General features: G+C 47.3%; 1 protein-coding gene across 1 annotated transcript in view; it reads right to left on the bottom strand.

The window, feature by feature from the left end:
* Positions 1-9,481: 9,481 nt before the first annotated feature.
* LOC144158450 (tRNA (guanine(6)-N(2))-methyltransferase THUMP3-like) overlaps positions 9,482-24,582 on the bottom strand; it is a 46,528-nt gene continuing 31,427 nt past the window's right edge. Inside the window, exons 7-8 of the mRNA XM_077689330.1 lie at positions 22,858-22,995; positions 9,482-9,879 (exon numbers count right to left, since the gene is read on the bottom strand). Of these exons, the coding sequence (XP_077545456.1) occupies positions 9,769-9,879; positions 22,858-22,995 (249 nt within the window). The 3' untranslated portion in view covers positions 9,482-9,768. The remainder of the gene's footprint in view (positions 9,880-22,857; positions 22,996-24,582) is intronic.

Genomic DNA, 24,582 nt, shown 5'->3' with positions numbered 1-24,582 from the left:
TCTCAACAACAGGTGCGGCGGTGCGGGAGGAGCGCGTGTACCCCGTGCGCTCCGTCGCTCTCAACAACAGCTGCGGCGGTGCGGGGGAAGCGCGTCTGTGCGCGCATGCGTCGTAGCTACCCGTGCGCTGCGTCGCGCTAACAGTAACGGCGGCAGGGCGTGTACACGTGATAACGGCGTGGTGGGTGCGTGGAAAGTTCGCGCGCTTGTGTACGCAAGTGTGCGCATGCGCGTCTCTCCCCCGTACTCCTCTCCCTCGAACGCGGGCGGTGTGTATATAAGCGGCGGAGCGCGCGTTCGGAATTCAGTCAAGGGCGTCCTTGCTTGGCTTTCGCTTGACGGCACCAAGCAATAAAGACAGACTTTAACTTTACACTCCTTGCCTTCGCTTCTCCTTCATTCAATAAATAAGAATAATAAAGACGAAATAACAATTAAGCATTCCCAAACCATACCCAATTACGCAACATTGATCTACAACAAGTATAAACGCACCGACTCGCCCACTAACCTTTTAGAATCTTGTGGTCTTCCTACGCTAGCGACAAGGGCAAAACTGGCACGATTAAAATTTATACACAACTTGCTTCATAACCGCAGCCGCATCGATGCATCAAAATACATCTCCCTAGCACAATCCAGAGAACTAAGACACAAACATGCGTACACCATTACCGACTACACCTTTAACAGCGATTGCTTCAAGCATTCATTCTTTCCCCTGTCAATAAGAGAATGGAATAGTTTAGATTCCTCGATTACCAGTATACAATCAATGTCAGAGTTCACCTCAAAAATCGAGGACATGTTCTGTAAATAATTTTTTAGTTATCTTTTTCTCTTTTGGTGAGCCGTATTGTTTTCTAGCGGTTATTTTTGTTGTATAAATGTTCCCGTACAATTGCGCGTAAACGAATTTATTTTTCTGGTTGCAATAACTGGTTCTACGTTACCAAAGTGTATGTTTTTGTGGTGTATTGTTGCCAGTGCTCTTGTGTTTGCGTACAACTAGTGTCGTATTGTCTACTTGATAAGTAGAACTGTCTTGTATGCCATCTTTAAGTATGCACCGACTGTTCAGTGTTTGTATGTAATTAACGCCATTTTTTCAAAATGTCCCTATTGAATTTTGTAAAGGCTTCGAGTCCCCCTTAAGGCATTTCTGCCTTCAGCCTGTGTCCTCTTAGACATTGTCTGACAAATATGCCGCTGTACAAATGTGAAACTGAAAACTGTGTGTTGTGTATCCAAGAACTGATGCCCTTCTGCTTTGGTCTCGCATGAGACTGGCAGTATTGAAAATAAATAAATAAATAAATAAACATTCACGCGATACCCCCACCACTCTGCGACGCATTTACTCGAGTTCCCCCCGTGGGAAGATGCGGGCGGGCTTTTTTCCTGGTTGTTAGGGTCTATGACCAGGCACCGTTTCCCTTTGGCCTCGACTTCGCCCTTCAAGGCCAGATCCTTCATGTCTTCTGATCTCTCGAATGTGACCATCCAAACATGGTTGAATTGGAAAGGTCTTAGTCCTGAAATCTTCCTCATGTCAGTCGCAGCGCAGAGTGCCGCTGCGACGTTGTCGATCTTGTAGGTCCGGGCCGACGTGTCCGTGCAGGAAAACCGAGTTTTCGCTCAGCTTGCCGGTCGGCAGGGTCGGTAGCAGCGTCCGGTAGCCAGTCGAAGCGGCAGGCACGGAGGGTGGCGAGTAGGACCGGTTTGGCGCACACTCTCCTTCCTGACCCGAGATGACCGTGCTCTCCTTCTTCGTCTGCGAATCGGCTGTCACCGCTGCGCGGAAAGAGGTCACAGGCTTGGCATCGTCAGTTCACCCGCCTGCCCACACTGTCCTGCAATAGACACTCGTGCATGCACTGTGCGCGTGTCCACATCATTCGCAGGCTCGATCAGCGTTGAGAGCGTCGTATGCGAAACTGGGACTGCCTTCATGCACCTCATCAAACCTGTTGTTCCCGGATTGACACAAATCAAATCGCGAAAATGCGTTCCGAGCCCTGCTGGACTTTTTAAATGACACGGGACTCTCTGGCCGGTTATGATGCCGCCAGTACTGTCCATGCTGCGCGCCTTGTGAACCGTTATCTTATTCTCTATTTCTATCTTTTTTCTGTCCACCCTCTTTCCTGCCTAGCCCCCTCCTAGACTCAGTCTTGATTGAGGTGCCCTCAACCAGAGAGGCAGTGATCGGCTGAGTCGACTTTCGTTTCTCTTCTAATGAAGCAACTTTCTCTGTCTCGAGGAGCCGTCTCTCAACATGACTGCTCCCTCTGAGAGCTGGGGAGAGCCAGCGCTGCCGGGGATGGAAATATAAGATACCTATATATAATGCATAAGCAGTTCACAATATTATTTAATTTTAGCATTTCAAGCAAGTTAGATGACTATTTGTTGTATACCGCTTGTGCAGTAAGCGTCCCCAAAATTTCCGCAGTATCTCACGTCTAGCAATTGCATTCCTTAGACGAAAAGCGTTCGCAGATGTGTGGTCGTACTGCTGACCGCTGTGCTTGTTCACCCAGCGCAAAAAAGTGCTGCCTGCACTCACTAGTTTTACGCTGTACGGTAAAAGTTTCAGTTGATTTTATTTCCTTTGTACTTCGCTGACTATTCCGCCGCCGTCAATTGGCCTTAGAATTTCCTACTAGCGTACCAGACAGCGAAGCATCGCATGTGCGCGTGTGCAGCGCTTGTGTGTAGAGACCTGGATCATGGAGCTTGATACAGCGTACAACCTAACAAACTAAAGAAAGGCGCATTCTTTCATTCACAGACGTGTCGTGGCTCAGTTTCACCTGAGCGAACGAATTGCGACGACCCGTCGGCGGCCAGCGGACTAAACGCTGGGCCGACCGACTTTGTCGGAAGGTCGGCGAGCCGTGCAGTAGCGCAGTCAAGCCAAGTCATTTTTTCCTGACGTCACAACAAAACGCCACGGAAAATGAGCGAAGATACAGAGAGGTGGACAGCACTTTGGAATTGATTTTTCTACTAAATGAATTCGCGTAAATGCACCAAGAGTGGTAGAAACATGGCCTAGGGATGCTGGACTACAATTTGCGCTAGTAATCCCGCAATGTTTACAAATCACTTCAGTGTCCCTCTAATGATGCTTAAACGAAGTGTGTGTGCTTAACCTATGTCTTCATGCGAGCGACCGCAAACCTGTGAACTATAGAGGACAATTAAGTTGCCAGTGGGCAATTGAGGATCAAGTGTCACAAGTTTAAAGTTTGGCCTTTGAGCTGATATGAACTCAGGGACTCTTGGCCATGGCACGCTTTTTTTCAAAGCAAGACTTCTCTGCGATTTCAAATCACCCAGGGCAACTTTAATTACTAATCTGGATGTGTACCCTCCTAATTAAATGGTTAGTCTTGCTGCAGACATCCCATCTGGAAGTGCTGTGAAGCATGCTGTTGGTGATGAACAGTGAAAAATTGGGCCCATCTCCCCGCGAGGGGGACTGGAGTAAATGCGTCGCATAGGGGGTGGGTGTATTGCGTTAACGTTTAGTGTTTGGGGAGTTGGTGGTAGTGAATGCGTTGTATCAGCAGCTTCTTGACGTAGTTCGAATGAGTCAAGGATATAAGGCGCGTTCGTAGCCTCCCATTCTGTGTCGGCTTTGAGGCGCAGTGGGTAGAGCACCATGTATATTGCGTTCCGCCCGCAGGGTCGTGGGATCGAAACCAGGCGCCGGATAGTATTTTTTTTAAATGCAGAGCATTTCAGTAACTCACGATGTCACCCGCGTTGACGTCCGTCGTAGTTCGCACCGTCGTTGTCCGCACCCCTCCCTCTACACTATATAAAAAATTGGGCCCATCTCCCCGCGAGGGGGACTCGAGTAAATGCCTCGCATAGGGGGTGGGTGTATTGCGTTAACGTTTAGTGTTTGGGGAGTTGGTGGTAGTGAATGCGTCGTATCAGCAGCTTCTTGACGTAGTTTGAATGAGTCAAGGATATAAGGCGCGTTCGTAGCCTCCCATTCTGTGTCGGCTTTGCGGCGCAGTGGGTAGAGCACCATGTACACCCGCCCAATTTTTTACCAATATCACGGGAGCGTCAACCATTCCGTCGATCAGCGCCGTATGATGGGGTGATACGACAAACTCGGCGAGAGTAACCGCATGCGCACTAAGCGAAAGCCGCTGTTGCCGTCGTCTGCTAGGCTGTTCCAAGAGCCGACAGCCACCCCATACTGCTGTTACCACTCGCTTTCACTTGCCCTCTTCGCCCCGTTAACGGCGGGTTGGAGGGCAGTGTGATAAGCGAATAAAAAAATCGGGGATGGTTGTCTGCTCTTGGAACAGCCCAGCCGAAGACGATAGCAGCGGCCTTTGCTTAATGCGCATGCGGTTACTCTCGCCGAGTTTGTCGTATCGCTCCATCATACGGCGCTGATCGACGGAACGGTCGACGCTCCCGTGATATTGGTAAAAAATTGGGCGGGTGTACATTGCGTTCCGCCCGCGGGGTCGAGGGATCGAAACCAGGCGCCGGATAGTATTTTTTTTTATATAGTGTAGGGGGAGGGGTGCGGACTACGACTACGGACGTCAACGCGGGTGACATCGTGAGTTACTGAAATGCTCTGCATTTAAAAAAAATACTATCCGGCGCCTGGTTTCGATCCCTTGACCCTGCGGGCGGAACGCAATGTACATGGTGCTCTACCCACTGCGCCACAAAGCCGACACAGAATGGGAGGCTACGAACGCGCCTTTATCCTTGACTCATTCAGACTACGTCAAGAAGCTGCTGATACAACGCATTCACTACCACCAACGCCCCAAACACTAAACGTTAACGCAATACACCCACCCCCTATGCGACGCATTTACTCGAGTCCCCCTCGTGGGGAGATGGGACCGCCAAAAACAAGGCGTTGTGGACTGCGCAGTAAGGTGCCGGCACGTGCGAGAACCGCTCGAGCTGTTCGTTCCAGGCAGGGGGCGCGCGAACACTGCGAAGGCGGGAAATTTGAACTGCTTTGGACAAACCTCCGTTCAATTCATCAAGAGAGAAGTGAGACAGGGAGGCGAAGAGCGTGATGGGTAGTAGCAGTAAGCGGATAACGGTGCCACAGGCCGTTATGGCGAATCACTGCTCTGCATTTACGACAGCTTTCACGTTGAGTGGAACGGCTTTAATTTTTTTATATAGTGTAGGGGGAGGGGTGCGGACAACGACAGTGCGGACTACGACGGACGTCAACGCGGGTGACATCGTGAGTTACTGAAATGCTCTGCATTTAAAAGAAAAAAAAGACATCATCAGATGGCCCACCATATTTTGTTTTTAGATGCTACGTTGAGAGCATCTCTTGTCGGCGGCCCTGTCCTTCCTGCGTGCGTCCGTAGTCGTCGGCGTCCGCACTCTCCTCCGCTCACCCCCTCTCCTCTCCGATAGCGAACACTCTCTCGCGAGGGGCATTGGATTGGATTAAAGTGGATTGTGTTGTGTCATAGCCGCGGCAGACGCACTGGCGCCGGCGCGTGCCCAGGTGAGAGCGAACACTCTCTCTCAACATCTGCGGGTGTGCGGCCCAGCGCGCTCTCACTCCACCGGTGGGCGCGCTCCGCGCGGTGCTGCGCATGTGCAGTACTCTCTCTCTCCGCAGTCTCCTCTCCTTTGGGCGCGCTTCGCATATAACCAGTGTGCCGCTCTCCGGCGGCCTTTCGGTCGACGGTTGCTCTCCGTTGCGCTTGAACCACCCTCACCGTCGCATCACACCAGGGTTCCCGCGAGGGGAGGTGGGCGTAATTTTTTGTACTTGTGCTTTCTCTATTAATGACCTCCACATGTGCTCTGCTATTCCATTATGCCAGGGTGTGCTGGGCATCTAAACAAATATGCGCATTCTGCTCTCGGTGCTTGGAGAGCGGTCTTGTTCCAGGTCTTGTTCACGGTTCACACGTATATCAGAAGAGTAGTTTCTGGGGGTTCTGAACCAGACCATTGAATTTCCCGATGAGTTACCCAATAGAGAAGGCAACAACCAAGCACCAACTTTGGTCGGCCGAGTCCATGGCACTCGGCCTCTCCTAAGCTGGAGTCCGGGCCTCCTCTCCCCATCACCTTCCTTTTCTAAAGGCCAATAAATTGCATTTCACCACCTCCAACCAAGCACAAACTTTCCTCAAGCACCTTACAAGACGCATCTTTGTCAATTTGCACTCAGGACTGTCGCAGGTGAAGCAGACTCCGTGGCCCACCCTGTTCAATACAAATGGGCTGGGCATACCTTGCAGGTCTTGCTTATTACTAAGAAGTATATTGAGGTAAAGAGTTCACTGCAAAGAGGAGTCATGTGCAGATAGACTAATGAAGATCCCTTGCGGAGTAACAGAAATACTAGACCTGGCGGCCACAAAAAACCTCCGGCACCTGCCTGTAACCAACATACAAATAAATAGAACGACGCCCCCACGAATGTGCATCCCTGTTAACAGCTGCAAATTTCTGGAACTCTTTCGTACAAGGGGTTTGCTTATGATCACTTAGACAAGGTTTCCAGTCCCACCTTATCTCCCTTTCTGCAGCATCTCTCGATATTCTGTGCGAAAACAATGGGCACCATCACTCCCAAGATCAAGGTTTTACATTCTGCAGGGTGTCTACCAAGTTGACATTTTCAAATTCTCAAAGTTTTCCGGGATTTCCCCGAGTATTTTTGATAAATTCCGAGTGGCACAGAACTCTGTTTTCATCAACACGGGCTGACACCACTTCACCAGTTGCTGTCACTCTCTAAAAAGCACCTTATAAAATATGACAATAAAGTGTGAATGCTGGACAGTAACTTTTATCTCATTCAAAAAGAAAACATAACAGAGTGGCAGTAGAATTCACAGTGAATGAAATATAAAAAATGGTAAACTCGTACTGCCATGTTCTCAGCTCGCACTCAATGCCTCAGTGCTGTATTTCACTGTTTCAGAATTTATTTTGGTTTGGATGAGGGACACATGCATCTTAAACTCTGTCCCGTTAGGTGCCCTTAAATGCCGCCATACTTCTGGCGCAGGGTGAGCGGGAAGAGTTTATTCGAGATTCACATTGGAAATCAGAAACACCTCAAGTACATCCCGCTATGGTCACTCCACGTAAAGTTCTTTTGGCGCACAGCAAAAGCTACGGAGCCGAAACATGCTCCGTCTTTCTACGCAGCAGTATATAGTGCCAGCTTGGAGTTTCTAAAAGCGGGGTACAACGTCTATATTCGATACTTAAAGGAGCCATGAAGACAAAATGCAAATTTGGTTCATTCAAAAGTTTGCCCCCGTTAGAATCATGCTGACACCACTTTCAACTTAAACTTCGCTCAAATAAGCTGTATAATTAGGAAAAAAGGGAATGGCCATGCGACCCACTAGCTCATTTCCCGCAACAGAACCTATGGTGTCATGCCAGCCAGTTCTGGGATTGGCGGAGGCCGGAAAAAGCAAATGCAAATTAGGCACAACTTGTAAGCTTGCCGAATGAGCTATTTGCGCTTAAATTTAGGGCACATTCTTTTTATATCAGTAAGAATGGAGAGACAAATAAGTATAAGTTAAGAAAGCACACCTATACATAGAAGTACCGATGCGTACTGGTGTTGGTACTGCGTGCACTATGCTTCATTTAGATGCATAGCACTGCGGGGCTTTGGGTGGGCTGTCTCAGATGGCACTGGCCGATTGGCACAGACGACAGTGTCTTAATTAAGTGACCGTATTTGTCGAGCAAACATCATGTTTCACGAAACGATCACGTTCTCCATGAACAAAAACAAGCCAGGTTTAAATACGGTCACAAACAAACCAAAGGCAGAAAACGGCTTGCTGCGGTGTGGTGGCGCCATCTAGGTTGAATAACAGTAAACAAGTCACCGACCCCGCGGCCGGACACGGCTCGGGAGGAGGAGGGTCAAGTCCGCCCGTACCGCTCCATACCAAGTTTAGCTGAAAGACCTGCTCTTATGATGTCATTGCAAACGTCGTTCGAACACACATTTTGGCACGAGAATAAAAATTTTAGCTTAAATTGATTAACTTCGCAGTGAATAAAGCATATTTTGCTTCCGGACAAGAACTGGGGGCACTGTAGAACACGAAATCTTCCGAATAGAACAAACATATATTTTTTTCATGGCTCCTTAAGACATTTTGAACACAGCTGCAAACTTTCAAAGCTGAAAATTAAGAGAAATGTGGTTTTACTATTACACCAGATTCACAACTCAAAGATTCGCAACAAGCGTCAACTAACTAGGAACCACAGTAGATGGTGCCAGGTGTTCCAACATAGGATTGAAAGCTACTACTGCCCCTGCTCCTGTAGACTCCCTTACGCTGCCACAAGCTATTGCGGTGCGCAACATTTTCTTCTGCCTTTCAGGAGTCTTGGAAACATGCCACAACACAAGGTGACCATACAAAGGGTCGGGAGGGGTGACTTGCAAGCTGTATGAAGCTAGTTCTCACTGGAACCAGTGTCTTCTCCGGAAAGCAGTGCACTTTTGACTTGCTGTTACTTGAGCCAGCATTATCTTGAATTACCCTTCCTTTATAAAGTACAGCTAATTTTCCCTGATGGAAGCACAACTTCCACGAGTTTTCCCTCAATTCTTCCACACTATTCAAAATGCCCGAGAACTCTGTTTTCCATGTTGGTAGACACCTTGTTCAGTTATCAGCCACCCACCACAGCACAAGGCTTCCCAAAAAGGAGCACCAAACATTAATCTGCAACACCACACTAAGTCAGGATACTTATCACTTCCCATGCTCCACTTTGGGCCCCTACAGCAACACCGGATAGGGACCAAATAAGCAAAGTCAGAGGCAAACAATGGACTTGCGCAGCACAGGACAGGAGCAGGTGGGGGTTCATAAGAGAGGCCTTTGTCCTGAAGTGGACCTGACTAGGCTTTAAATGATTGTAGGGTTTACCATGCCGACACAATGCAGGCGATGAGGCGTGCCGTAGTAGAGAGCTCCAGATTAATTTTGACCACCCGGGGATCTTTAATCGACCAGATTTAGGGGAAATCCCCAAGGTGGAGTAAGTTTCTGTGAAGGAAAGTTTGGCATCCACCTAAATGCAGCCATACGGCTACAAAGGAAAGCTATACAGCTTTCTTAGAAACTTCGCAGATGAAGAAAAATTAGTCCTGGTCCTGGATTCGAACCCGGGACCACTGCTTAACCGGAGCAGTCGCTCTACCAACTGAGCTAACCAGGAGGCTAGTCGTTTGTAGCGTGAGAGTGAATTGATCAACAACTCGAAGTAGCCGTATGGCAGCATTTAAATGGAAGCCAAACTTTCTTTCACGGGGATCTTTAACTTGCGCCGAAATCTTGAACACGGGTGTTTTTACTTTCCGCCTCCATCAGACGTGGGAATCGTACCCACATCTTTGTGCTCAGCAGCCGGAGTAGGCTCTGATGATGACGACAACGATGAGGAAGACTAGAACAAAGACCAGCACTTTATTACAGACAAAAGCAACAACAGTCCTTCAACTGTGTAGGCGTTGCAGGTCCTTGCACACCAGTCGAACTTAAATTAAAGCACTAGTAAACCACACGTCTCGTCTTCTGTATGCGAGATGAAGATGCAACGGAGCATCACCGAGAGTCCCGTTCGGCACGCAAACATATGACCTGTCCCTTGCAGGCACAAACAAACAATCACGACCTTTCAGCGTCGCACACGTCAGATCCTGTCGACGTCGACAGCTGTCGCTGGCTCCTAGATTCAGAGCCTGGCATCAGTGCGCCGCAGAACATAGATGGCGGCCGATAGTCCGCCAACGTTGACGCCGTGCACACGCAGTTGGCGCCAGATGCGGCCCAGGCGTCCCACAGCCTGAAATCACATTGAAATCATTCCCAATTAAAAGTAAACACTCGTTAGTTTGATCACACGATGTTCATGATAGGATGGTGGCGTTGCACAATGAGTGTGTGCCTCACATGAGGCAAGTGTAGACATGCATGCCCTGCCATGGGAAATATGACATAGGCAGAGCAAGGACATATCAGGGATGTGCCTATATTCAAAGCTTGGAATAATATAGCGAATAACACATTATTCTATCATGCCTCGAGTCGACAAGCACTACTAGAAAATTGAATAGCATTTCAAACTTTAAAAATGAAAAGGACAGTTGTTTGAGTGAACTAGGGTGCACGAAATTATGCCTCGGTGAAAACGAGAAATGCCCCACTAAAATTACCGAAATATACTGTATAATCTTGAGTAATGGCCGCACCTCTCTGTTTTGGACTAATAATAATGAAAAAAAAAAAAGTTACCCGTCTATTAGTTGAACTGTCCTTTTCAAAGTGCCCCCCTAGACAGCCGCATTGAGCCACCACTCGCAATCTTCCTAGGAAGCGCTTCGATCCCTAAATAAGGGCATCGTCCCTGCCCTGCCACACCACAAGTTCTCTCTCCCTCTTTTGAGGCCGCGTACGTAGCGTTCAATGCTTGGTTGTTTGTGCGCTGCCGTTGCGAGTGCAACAGCGCAGTCGGCCTCCAGCTCCAAAGACACCGACAGTGCCGTGCAGGCAATCCCAATGTGATTCATTTTTAAACGGGGGAAAAAATTATTCGTGCATGGGCCGCATCCCCCAAAATTACCACCACATGAGTTTATACGGTATTTGCTACAAGTCTGAACTAGTGGGGAGAGTAGGACGCATCACACTTTCTATACTGCAAAGCAGTATACCTCTACCAGCTAAGGAAACTTACGTAACATCAGCAGGAAACGCCGGGCTAAATAAAAGAAATTACTGGCACTGCCAGGAATCGAACCTGGACCCATGTAGAGATACGGAGCGAGAGAGCACGTCGTCGTACCGACTAAGCTACGCCCACACAAGGAGTGACAGATGGTGTATTCGATGAACGCAGTGGCAGGTCTACCACCTGCGCTAAATCAAAGCCCCCGTGTAAAGTGCAAACTTCCTAATGTATAATAACAGTGTTCACGTGGTTTGGATTAGCGATGAATGGAAGAGCATTTGCGGAAAGTGTCAGGGCCTCGGCGGTGTGACGCATGAAACAATAGTGAGAGGGAGGCAGCGTGTGCCGTCCTCCTCCTAACCTTTCACCAGACACTCCCCTCAGTTTTCTTTCTGCCGTTGCTGCTGCATTCACTCACTCCGTTACACTGACACCGCCACTGCGAAACCCAGGTAACGGCTGCCAGTCTCTGGTTTTACTCTTTGTAGAGCTATATGTGTGAATTCAAGTGACACGTCCCAGGGGCAATCATTGTAGGTGTCATTTACAGCTACGCAGTCCAGCCACCTAGACAGCATTAATTGGAGCCAAATTTTTTCAGCACCTCCGATTGGCAGTCGCAAGCACTGACTGAATACCTTGGCCAGCGACAAGTCTTTCCTGCAAGGCACCAGTGGCGTGCGGCTAAGTGGCCTACAGGAAGAGAAAGGTGCGTGGAGCCTCCCTTATCCGCTTGCCAACGGGCCAACTCCAACCTCCAACTTCTCTTTCACAACCTGATATGAAGTCACCCTCAAGCTGCCCTGGTCAACACACTCAAGATGAGAAAGTCTAGATGTGCACTGACATACTCTGAGCCCCCCGGTTTTCCAATTGAATGATGCACACGTCTTTATTAAACCATGGAAAGTTCTCTTCTCTCTAGAAGACCTAGGGTATAAGTTTTGCCCTCTTATACACCCGAATAGATCTGTGTTTAGCAAGAAGGCATTCACACCATGGCACTCGTGAGCTACTGCTGAAGCATGCTTCAGAAACTGTAAATTGCCATTCCCTTCTTAAAAATCGCTAAATACTTGCTTCGATTTTCAATTATTCAAACAAAACCACCTTTCGCTTTGAATCCAAAAATTCCTATTTACACATGCCACACAACAAGCTTCGCGGCAGTATAGTGTTGAGCAAGGCAAGACGGCATCTATAATAGGCATGAGACTGTCACATACCACCTCCGTCACCTGGCCACCGATATTCTGAGTGGGTGGTGCCGGGTGGCGGACCCGTCTCCTGTTAGTAATTTGAGCTTCCATGCTCTAGTGATGCAACTACAGCCTTCAGTAATTACATTGTTGTTCAGGCTTACCTTGTCAATGACATAAATCAGCCTGCCAGTTCTCCCCATATCACTGTAAAAATCCATGTACTACAATATAAGTTTCTTTTTTTTTCTAACTTTTACCACATATGTAATTTGTGCCTCACGTAATACGGGGATCACAATGTTCTGAGCCGAAATTTGCAGTTGTCGTTGGGTCACTGCACAGAGCTACATCATCAAGACTCGTAGTAAAAGAAGTGCCACCTTGTAGTGGTATCAGTAGGCTGCTTCTTGCTTTAACCAGCAATGTTCTGGCCGCACCAACTTCACAACACGCCTGCAAGCAAAGCTTGGCATGTTTGCCAAAAGTTTACCTCTCGCGATGTTGGGACCCCTGAAGAGTACCCAGCCGCCTATAAAAAAGGAGTTGTTAGAGCTGCTGACAATATTGAAAATTGCGCTTCACGGAAGTGGTTTGTTGTCAGTGAGGGAAACAGTTGCAATGGGAGGAAGAAAAAAATAATTTTTTTTCTGTAGTGGCCTCATAAGTTTCCCAGGGGCTGAAGTAAGTCTGTATTGAGACTGAACAGAAGCAGACTGCCTTGCTGTGATGCAATTGGGCTGCACACCTGGCTGCGAGAATAGAGCCTATACAAATGAAGGTAAGAGATATTGCATGAGCAAAAGACATTTTTTACTACGACTTCAAGGTGATTAAAAAAGGGGAGTCACATTATACCCTACACTGTCAAACCCCGCTACAACGAACACCGCTTCAATGAAATTTCCACTTCAACGAAATATTTCCAATTCCCCGTCAGCTAGCCATAAAAGTCAATGAAATGAAGACCTCACCCCGACAAACCATTTGTTTGGCTTGCTTTCGTTTCAACAAAATTTTCACTCAGTGGAGCTGGGTTTGAACATTCATTTTACGATAAAATAAGCATAAAGCCAGCTATCTAACTTTTCACACATTCAGGGCACTTAGTTTCATCTAAAACGTGCGCTCACACCGCCACGCATAAAAAAAAACTCAGATGGACGCCATTGTTTGCCGGTGATAACGATGTGGCTGGTCGTCTTTACATGACGCACAGGCCCAGCTCGCCAAGCCAAAGCTACGGCCAATCCATATCCAGTTGAAATCGTGCAAATGTGCTGCTGGCGTTTCGCTGTCATGTATGCATTGTGAGCAGTTTTGCAGCTTTTGCAGTCTTTGCAGTTTTCCTTCTGTCGTTCTTCAAACTCAAAAGCAAAAATAATGTTTTCATGTTTAGTCTGGAACCAGCATCATCCTATCTTAATCGCGAGTGTGTGGCTTGCCTGCCAAGGTCAGTTGCTGCCGTGCTGAGTAAGAGGATAACGACGCTGCTCGTGTCACAAGCGAGAGGGAGGCTTCCCACGGCCTAGCGGCTATCTGCAAGTAATCAGCTCGGTAGATATGCCTTATTGCACGGCAATATGTATTGCAATTGCATTTCTGCCCGTAACACGCTCTTTACTTAGAAGTAAAAAACCAGACAGCGATTGGTACGTTTGTTACGTGGATAAATACGATGTAACTGCGCATCACTCCTTTTTGTAAACATAGCATTGTGCAGTCAATGATGCAGATAATATACGGGACTATTTTTCTTGCCCTTTAACTCTTTCGTTACCACGCCTATTCAAATCGATCACCGGTGATCGATGATTTATATTGCCTATTTCGACATGTTGTAGTCGTTTCTCGTACACCTAATGCAGCCAGTGAATAGTCTAGGCATTGCCCTTTTAGAATCAGTTTAAATTTTCCCGCTCCGGCGACATTGAGATTTTTGGCGGCGTTTTTTGCGAGCTGAGGTGCGCGTGTTTTTGACGAAGGGGGCGTGGCTGCTGCACTTGAGAAAAAAGGATGCAGGCCGTGGTTAGGCTGCATTACCATAATAATTTTTTTGTCAAAAGGCTCCTGGCAAGTGAAATACCAAATAATGGGGTCAGCTTTGTAATCCGACAGCGTTGAGAGGTGATAATTACTTGAAAATGGCCCCAGCTATTCACTAATGATCTTTGGTTCGGACAAAGGGCAGCTTTATTTTCACAAAGCTTATTTCTGATGGTCCCCCGCATGTTTAGCAAGTGTGCCTGACATTTTTAACCAGTTTCCAGCAGTTTCGGTTTCGTTTTCGTATTGCGAAATTCATATTTGGCGCTACTACGCAGTTACCCAACTACAAGCTCATTTGCCATGGCGCCTCCGTTGCCGCTACTGCTCCTCAAAACAAGCATGCCGCTCGCGCTTCCACTTTATCTACGCCTTGCTTCTGCGATAAGAGATTCCGCTGAAAGTCAAACGATAACACCAAGTCGTCGGGTATCAGTTCAGACGAGGAGAACGCTTCCAATTGGCCCTGAACACCGCCAGCTGTTCACCGGCCAGTTTCGGTTTCATACGAGGGTATTTCCGGAAGTCTAGTGTCGCTTCTTAGTAGTACTGTTTATTCTGACAAAGTCTCCAACAGCCTTGTATTTGTTTCTTTTCAAAATTGTTAGGTGGCGCTGCAATGTAGTAGGCTCGTAGTGCTGAACTCGCCTCACAGCCCGACGGCGGCTTGGTGAAAGCCTGCTGGGCACGATTCTAGCGCATCGTACCTTATTACTGCAAGCAGGGCTACCATAGTGAGTCAGAACATGATAATAAAACGCAAATGAAAGTTCTGACTGATGAGCGATCATCAGAACGTCAACAAGCATCCACCAAAGAGTTTGGTTCTCAACTCCAAGCGGATTTTTTCACATCGCTTGTTTGCCTTCAATATTGTGCCGGTCATAATCATTGACAAGGTGTTTTTACATCACGTGGAGGCTAATTGGGGCTTTAATAATGTCAAACCACCAGATTTCTTCTAGAGAACTATCCCAAATAGCAAAACTTGAAATAGAGGTTGGGCTTCACCACATGGCACGGGCACCACGCGAGCTAACATTTTCTTTTATATCTGACAAATTGTACTGCGCAACTCAATTTTTTTTTCTAGGACGGGTTTTTGAAATGTCTACCTACAAAATGTATATTCTAAATTTTTTCTACTACACGTGGTTTATTATACACAACTTACTTTTTTCTTTTTTCTTCGACGCGCGGACAAAAATTTCGAATTCGATAATTTTTTTCGGAATCATTATTTAGGAAAACATTAATAAAACTGGTGTCGTCGGAAAGCGCGTGGAATAATCTGCATTGTATGGCACTGCAATGTGTGCCTAACCAATATGTATAGCCCAAAAAAATGTTTTGTTAGACCCTTCAAAATTGGTCAATTTCCCGCGGTAACGAAAGAGTTAAAGGTGTGTTGAGGCAGATTTCACCCCAACAAAATTCCGCTTCAACGAAATTTTTTGCACGCCACGTCAATTTCGCTGTAGCAGGATACGACTGCATACTCGAATTTAGGCCAGCTCCAATTCTAATCTGACTAAGAGTCAGAATGCCCTAAAACACAAAAATTTTTTTTCGAATGTAAGCCAGTGGAAATAGGCGAGGACGACACCAGCCACAAAACTAAAACGGAACATGCCTTGGTTCACTCAACAAAGCCACCGCCACTGCCTCTGTTGTTACTGTCGTCCTTGTAGCTGTCACCCTCATGGTGTGTGCCAAATATTCGGAGCTGTCAAGTCCATTCTAACGTTGTGCTTTTCCAACAGGCTTACAGCTCCAGCACATCCATTTCCTCAATCAATTCCGAGTTGCCACCTTGCTTGGAGGATCAATAAGTTCTTGGCTGTGAGCATAACCTTCTCTGTAACGGAAGCACTTTGCTACCGATGTAAAGGCACCATGTGGGCGAACTTGCGCTGATAAGCCGACAAGAAACACTCGGTGAGAATGACCAAAATAGCGTCTTGTTGCTTGTGCTTTGGTCGGCTATGACTGCGGATGCTAGTGGTTACAATGCTTTCTTATTAGCGGAGCATCAAAGCAGAACAAACTGCACACTCCTCTTAATGTCGCAAGACTTCAATACCATAGAAAATCCCTGAAACCTACGACGAACAGCTTGTAGCTTCGCAGCAACCAGTGTTGCGGAATGGGCGTCCCCATTCCATTCCAATTCCATTCCGGGGAATGGCAAGTTGCCTAAATTCCATTCCTTTCAATTCCTCGGAATGTCAGAACATCGCCCATTCCCACTCCGGGAATGGCCGGGCAGTTCAATTCCATTCCTCTAATTCCTCAACGTTTTATCGGGTGATTATCAAGTTACCAATCAACCCACCATTAAACTGATGTTATTACACGTGTTAAGAACGGCTAAAATACGCAAAACACGTAACCACGGTCGAGGGATAGTGGCTATGTGGCTTATCTCGAGCAGTACAATCACCCTACTAATTCCCACAGGGGCAGTTCTCCCGGTAGTTATTACAGTATTTGCATGGTCAGCATGTCTTTACGAGTTGTGATGCTTTAATATTGTTTAAGTGTGAATGTGTTAATGCCAACGTGACGACATGTTCTATTTTTGTGCTGACAAAAGTATGGTTGAAGAAGACATTATATTCTTTAAGCAGTTAACACGCGTATGGAGCGGTCGTGAGCATGGTTAGATCTATAATTTTGTTAACGACGAACAGAACCTCCGGATCTGGTGGTATCAGTTGGAAGAATTACCGCTTGAGCACCTTGTCCTGCCTTTGCACCAAATACGGATCACGGGCCGCACAGGTCGTCAGCACTCACGCATGTCAAGCGGGCCTTGAAAGCACGGATAGGTTCAAAACTTCCTGTGTTTGCGTGTGCTAAGGTATGCAATGTCGCCCTTGCTGAAAAGCTTAGTTACGTGCGTAGGTATCATCCACTGCGCACGAGCGAAAGTTCAGGCTTGCTTAGAGTATGCGCGACCTATGTATGGGTGTCTCGATGAGAACCAATGCGCAGGGAGAATTCTTTTCTCTCTCGTTAGTGTATACTGGGATAGTGCATTTGTTCGTATACTAATCTGCGTCTTGTTTTTTTTTCTTTTACAAACTGGGAGATCGTTCACACTTTAGCACCACGCAACCTTTCGCTCTAGGTAACTAAAGAAGGACTTAGAGAATGTGTTGCGGCCATGGACTCAGCAAAACTGAGTCCAAGGCATGTGTAACCAATTGTATAACTGAGGCCTGTACAACTAATTTGAGGAGTTGCATGCAATGTAGTAGCAATGAAGGTTCCCCCAAGTGTCCTCTGGCCTGGGCGATCAACCGAAAGAAAAGATGTAAAGAAAAATGATAACGATAATAATAGAAGGACACGTTCGGCAGCCGGCCAGTCTAGTGTTGTGGAAATCCCTACGCCAGAAAAAAGTGCGTAAATGTCCGCGTTGATTGATTGTAGGGTTTAACGCGCCGACGCAACGCAGGCAATGAGGCGCGCCGTAGTGGAGGGTCCGGATTAATTTTGACCACCTTAGGCCGAAATCTCGCACACACGGGCGTTTTTGCTTATCGCCTCCATCAGGAAAGCGGCCGCCACGGCCGGGAATCGAACCACAACCTCGTGCTCAGCAGCGCAATTAGCTCTCCTAGTGAATTTCATATGCTCCAATAAAGGTCTCAAGCTGCCGTGAAAGGTCGAAAAAAAAGTTTATTTTGGTTTCATTCATCAAAATCACGTAACAAAATGATGTGAGCCACACGGATTGAAGGCGGGCCAGTTGGTACATAACTGACTTATAAAACAGCGCTAGAAACAGGACTACAGAAAGGGCACACAGACAGGGCGCTGTCTGTGTGCCCTTTTTGTAGCCCTGCTTCTAGCGCTGTTTTATAAGTCAGACAAATGGTCGCTTCGCCGTTCAGTTCTGAAAACACGAAGTGTAAATGACGGCTGCTACAACGATCAGTTCTAAAAACAACCAAAAAAAGTAAAATAAAATAGTTGCCTTGTGACTGTGTGTTGCGCTTGACAAACGAGCTGCTTAAAAAAGGTGTTTGAGAACCGGTTTCCCTTCGCTGTCTGTCATTAAAAGGGATGCCGTGGAAAACACGCGTTCCACGTTAGCTGACGTCCGATTTACGACGGAAACTGCCCCTGCGAGTCGGGAAAGCAAGGGAAAGTGGCTAGCGTTCGCTTTCCGTTAGGTCGGAACCGTTTCGGAACAAAGCTGGCAGCGTGCATCTTGCAGGAGCAGGTGTGACCGCAGTATCTATTACATGAGCTCTCCTATTTCGGGTGGATTCTCGAGCCAATATTTTAGGCCTTCGTCGACGCTGCTTCGGGCAAAGGCGTCCGAGTGTCTAGACAGGAGGTACAATATTGCAAAAGGTCCTGGGAGAGGAGGGGGGTTGGGGCGTAAGCTGATATGCGAAATTTTGCAGTGAACACAAGCACCGCGCGAGCGTCCCGATGACGGCGAGGTGGGATGCAATCACCGACGGTTTTGGACGCAAAAAACAGAAGTGAAGGGTAGGGAGACCTCCACACCCTTTTGTGCTCGCAGCCGGGCCGAAGGCGCCGCCACTGTAAAAAATCACAAAGCGAAGTTGGTGGGAAAGAAAGGTGGGGATGCCGCCGCGGTAGTTCCCCACGACGGATACCAACGGCTTAGAGCCGTGGTTATTACGCGGAGAATCGCGACGAACTTCGTAGAAGCGCTGTATATAAGGACATAATTGTAGTAGAATCGCTGCTTATAAATATACCGCGCTTGTAACCAGCCAATCGATTTTAACAGTACTGCGTTATTGTTAAATTCAAGGCTCCGGCTTACTAATGTTTGAACTTGAGCTAGTGGGATTTTTTGCGTATTTTTGCATATTTTGACAAAAAACAGCGCGTAGGAGGAAAAGTGCGCTTTATTTTGGGAAAAACACATGTAATTCCATTCCCATTCCATTCCGGGCAAAATGCGCTTAATTCCATTCCCATTCCATTCCTTGAAGTATTGCCGCCATTCCACTCCCATTCCATTCCGGGGTCGCGAAAATGTGGAATGATTCCGGATTCATTCCAATTCCGGACTGGTAACTCCGCAACACTGGCAGCAACGTCTGGCAAAGCTTCAGAAGAATGTTGACTTTTGGGACAGATGAGTAATGCTGAAGCTGGTTGGATGCCAGAGTACCCTGACAAGCCATTGGTGCATCCAGTAAAAGAGAAAGGCTACAAGTTACCACAGGGTCAAGTGGCAATGACAAGTTGAAAGTGCCATGATGTTGTCCCTATGACAGATGATGCAAGCTTCCAAATAATGATAACTTTTCAACAATTTGCTGCGTGATGCCAAGACAAAAGTGGACGGACCAAACACTCCTGTTTGGTTGGATAAAGTCAGCCTGGTGTCCACTGCTACTTGTGTGGAATGCTTTTCACTGTTAACTGGGCGACATCGTGAATAAACCACAACTTGAAACTCGCAACAACCGTGTTGTCACTCCTGGAGGGATGATAACTGATCCGCAAGTGCTGGACGTTTGTGTTAATTAACAAGCTCTGTAAAAACAAGATGAAGTGCTGCTATTTAAAGTGGATGAGGTCAGGAGACATGGATGTGACGGCCACCAGACAGCTGAAGCGAGCCGCTCCAGCAGTGCGTTGTAGCTGGATCACGGACGCGTAGGCCAGCATCCCCAAGGAGCTGTCAGTAACTCTTTTAAAATTCTGCACCTCAAATGCACATGACGGCACTGAAGCAACTTTCCTAATGCCAGTGGACAGGACGACTGCACGTGAACTGAACTACAATGCAAATAAAATGGTTTCTGCAAGTTTTTTTTAGTTGCATTTTTTGAGAATGAAAACTTCCATACATTGTCACATAAGTGAAATGTCGCTCGGCTAATCTGAAAACTCCAGCCCCATTGACCAAGCTGAAGAACAGAGCCATTCAAGGAAGCGAAGAAAGAAGCTGGGACCTCCCGTGTTTTTGGCAATCGGCGCTCCAACTTTCCCTACGTCTTCAGAGCCAACGCTCTTCTGCAACTAAACCATTCTCCGACGTAAGAATATTTTTGCTATCAACAAACTACACCTCGGATTAATAAATGCTCCTGTTATACATGGGTATTTATGGTATATCTTATTTGACACTTGTTCTTTTCCCTACAACTCCCATGCAATGCTGTTGTTACCCTGCTAACAATAGATTAAAAAAGCTGCCTGTCATTTAGGCACCAGACACGATAACAACCTTTGTAATGTTGCAAGCGGCCATTCCGGAGTACGCTGCCAGCTGTGTTTCTTGTTTCAAACAGTGCACAGAGATCGGCCGGCACAGAAATCAAGCAACCTGCGAGATTACAGGAGCAGCAGAAACGTTCTGATTAGGAAACCAGTGTGTCAGTGTGCCATCTGTGTCATTCGCACTAAAAGAACGCTACCATCCACCGGCTCACGGCTAAAAAAAGACATGACATGATGATGATGGTTGCTATTGGTTTCCCCTTTGAAGCGGGGTGATGACATGTCATCTTACCAAAAAAGACTAATATACCCATGTTTTACACTCTTGGTTTAATACTAGCGCTGCTTAGGGCAGGCACAAAAAGCTTATTAGGCACAAAATACTTTTTTTTTTCTGTTGCAGGTGGTAGGTAGCTGTCCTAGGCAATATTCCCCTCTCTGCTTTTCGTCCACCAGCATTCTAGTCTTCTTTTCGTCACCTCAACAGCCTTGAAGTTAACCTCCTCTATTCTCCCATAAATCTTAGGGCTTCTGGACACCCAATATTTCCCTCATGTAGATTTGGATGGATATTCACATTGTAACACTATGTGCCGCATAGTTTGTTTCTTTTCTGCAGACGACGCAAACCCCATCATTTTGTGAGTACTTCCCCACAAAGCTCTTAGTTCACAAGCAACCTGCTCTAGCCTCAAAAAGCAAAGCACTGCCCAGGGAATTATCATAGAAATTTTCCTTTCTGATGTTCAATTTCTCAGCCCTGTACATCTCTAACGACGTTTTAGATTCCAATGTTTTTCGATTTTCCTAACTTGTTCCTCCTGACTACATTGTATACAGGTTGTGTGTAATATGTATACAGGTACGCCTGTCTATACAGGTTGCGTGTAATTTACAGTGGAGCTCCGGTAATACAGCGTGATTGCACCTGCACTGAATTGATCTTTTCCGTTTTACTGTTTTTACTGACTTCAGTTTCCAAGTCCTGCATAGCATTAGTTCCATGCGGGGAAACTATAAACCCCTTTCCTCTCTCCTGGATCGTCATTTGCATCCTCGCAGGCAAAACACTCAGCTAAAGCAAAGGAGACCAGAAGCCGTTATTGCATTTGTGGCAGTTGGGTTGCAGTTGCCATGTAGCGTTCTGGGTCACGAAGCGTGGGTATTCCACATAGCCCACATGTGAACGATTGAGTTGATGTGCTTTGCTACCCTCCAGGGGACCCACCTATGTGCTGTAATGTCATGTGCAGTGCTGCAGGTGTTTGCAGAATCTCCCACAAATGGACGGTTTTGTGGACTCCTGACCAGGGTGTCAGAACGAAACGGTTTTCATTCTGGTTTTTGTTTCATTGCATAAATAAAAGTTCTGTTCTGATTCAGCTCCGGAATGGAAAAAAAAAAAAAAAGTTTCTGGCGGTACACGACGGGTCATAGTAGAATTGAGTTTCCACTGAGTTCTGGCAGTAGTTGAGTGGAAGCGCAGCGTGCCTTGTAGCTGCTTACATCGAGTGCCACTGTAACCTTCTGCTTTCGCTGCAATCTGTGCTTGCTGGTGTAATCATACCAAACACCGCATTTCCTTTTTCTTATTTATTATTGGGATGTGTTTCTGAATTTTTGTGTTTATTTATGTATACATAAGGCAAGAAATAAACAGAAAATATTTATATAAATCAAATAAGAAGCAAACATGGCCCTGATGTCTCTTTCTCAGCCAACTGCAGGCGGCGATCACGCAGAGAGCTAATCACTGGCCATCGAGAGAAACGTATCCTCGATATTCCATGGCGTGGAATGCATGCAGGCAACCAAGTGTGCGCCGCCAAATCTGTGGCCAACCATTTGTTGCTAGGCGACGTTGTGCACACGGCCCGCAGATCAGGCACACCTCTTTTCTTCCATGCAACCGTGTGAGTTCGCCGTCACTCGTAACGCTGGGCTCCGCGGGATGGCGGCACTTGTCCGTGCTAAGCACGACTGTGAAACACATGACTGTGTTTCACGTAACGAACTCTTCGCCGAACGCAAAGTATTGCGTCGAGTTCGCTGTGAGTGCGATTAATAACATCTCTGTTGGCGCCACAATTTAGAATCGGATTAGAACGGAGCAGATGACGGACGCCAGTGTCTTTTTTTTCTTCGGCGTGCGGTCGCAGTGGCCCAGGCTGCGCCGTGTCCGTGGCGGATTGGCCATGTCTGTGGCCGTTTCCAGTGTTGCCAAGCGAAGAAATTGATCGCTAAACTTTTCAACGAATACTGTCCATAGTGTTCTAGACAGCGCTAGAACATGGCAACAGACGGAGAGTGTATGAAAGCCTGCAGCAAGCCTGTCGAAGGAAGGCTGGTGGCAGTGTTACGAAAGGCCATTTTCTACGGCAGCGAACTCGTGGCAATCTCCTGCCTTGCTGCATGGAAGTTGGAATGAACCCTGACATACATCAAGCTTACACTCGAACTGTAAACCGAAACGAAATTTTTTTAGTCCAGGTCCCGAACGATTTTATGTTTCAAGCTTCTGTTCCAGTCAAGAATATTGCTATTTTTCATCCTTTTTGGTTCCGGTTTTCATTTCGTTCCAGCTCCCTGCTCCACACACGGCAAGTGGACAACACAGACTCACCACGGAGAGGCTCTTCTTGTCCTGGGTGAGCAGCACTGCCCGGCCAGTGCGCGGCCGGGCCACCCGACCCAGTTCCTGCAGGAGGCGCGGGTAGAGCACCCGATTGTCCGGCCGGGATCCCATCCGCTTCCCAAAGGGCTGCACAGCAAAGCACAGGGGAGACACGCTGCGTCAGTCGGCCAAAACACATGCGTTCCAACGGCACACGGGGCAACAACAATATCAAATCTTGGCACAAAAATCAATAAAGAAACGCGTGACCCAAGAGGCATGCTGTAGGCATACAGTGTCATACTAATACATACTAGAGGCAAATCTGTAGCTGCAATCACATGTCGTTGTGGGTGCCACCACAGCACCTAGCAATATTCCTCGCCTACTTGGCTGGGCTAGCCGCATGGCTTCTTTTTGCTCTTGGAGCTAAAATGTAGAGCCAAAGGGTAACATTTGTTTTTCTTGTTCGTCCTGAATGAAGCTTCTAACTACCGTATAATGCGGAATATAGGTCGAGATTTTTTACAGAAAAATTTGCCGAAAAGTCACCCCTCGACCTATATTGCAGTCATTTGGCAGTTGTCATCTGTCGATCGGGCAGCCCATCGAGCCCATCCAAACCCCGAAGGCACCATCGCCACCACCATCAATCGGACGCGCCGCCATCTTTGTTTTGTTGCTTCTCTCGCTGTCGGCGAATGTGTGCGTGCTATTTTCTTCTTGCTCAAAATGAGTTTAGGCACTTTGTGCCAGTTCAGAGCAGCATTTAAAAGAAAAGTTGGGGGTTTTCCAAGGCCAATGACGTGTCCGCCTTGCGCCAGTTCGGTATCACCAAAAGAAGTGCTGCTAGCGGCGTTAGCTGAAGGGCTTCACGATGACGTGGTCTTGCGAGTGGTTAAGTGCTGCATAAGCAATTCCCTGGACTGCACCGAGGACGGCCTGCTGTGTGGGCGACAGCGAGCCAGAAGCAGTCGTCCGACGATACTTCAGACAGTTTTAAATGAGTAATCTGAGACGAAACAAGTTATAGTCTCAATAAAACAATGGTTGGTACCTAACTTTTTTTTTGCATTTTTCGGCTACAAGGTAAGGGGGTCGACCTATATTCCGCCTCAACCTATATTCCGCATTATACGGTAATCCCTGACAAATAAATCTTTCCGGAGTTCCATTTTGATAACAATTAAGCAACTTCAAATAATCTGTAACGAAGAAGAGAGGTCCAGGTCACGGGATTCAAGCTCAGGCCGGAATCCAAGCAGAACCAGGACAATCCCCACAGACAATCCCCATGCATCATGCGCGCAGCATGACCAGTGCGATCGAGTTCAGCTCAGGCTTCCCCCGCTTCTTCGGCTGCTCGAGCTTCTTCGGCCTCCGTGCTTGACTCTCTCGGTTCCTTGGCTCTCTGAATAAACCCCACTACAAATCTCTGAAAATAATTTGCAGCCAGAGGCAACCTTTCAGCCTGTTCATGAGCCATGCCAAGGACAACTGCAACAGGCCTACCCGATACACGATGGCACAATCACTGAAGTGTGGCTCTCCTAGACAATGCTGCCAGTGTTTCCCCTAATATATACAGTCGAACCACATATATCAAACTCCAAGAAGATCGCGAATTAGTTCCAATAGTTCAAGAGAGTGAAATGCTGGGCTTGTTGGTTCATACTGTAGCAAAAAAGAAACCAGCGGCAAGCACACGCAGGACAAGAGAAGGAGGGACACAAA

Source organism: Haemaphysalis longicornis, unplaced genomic scaffold (assembly GCF_048455015.1).
Source record: "Haemaphysalis longicornis isolate Haplotype H1 unplaced genomic scaffold, Haemaphysalis longicornis Haplotype H1 scaffold_10, whole genome shotgun sequence".
In the NCBI taxonomy this organism is placed as follows: domain Eukaryota; kingdom Metazoa; phylum Arthropoda; class Arachnida; order Ixodida; family Ixodidae; genus Haemaphysalis; species Haemaphysalis longicornis.
Note: the sequence above shows the minus strand (reverse complement) of the source record. Positions and strands in the feature narration are given on the sequence as shown.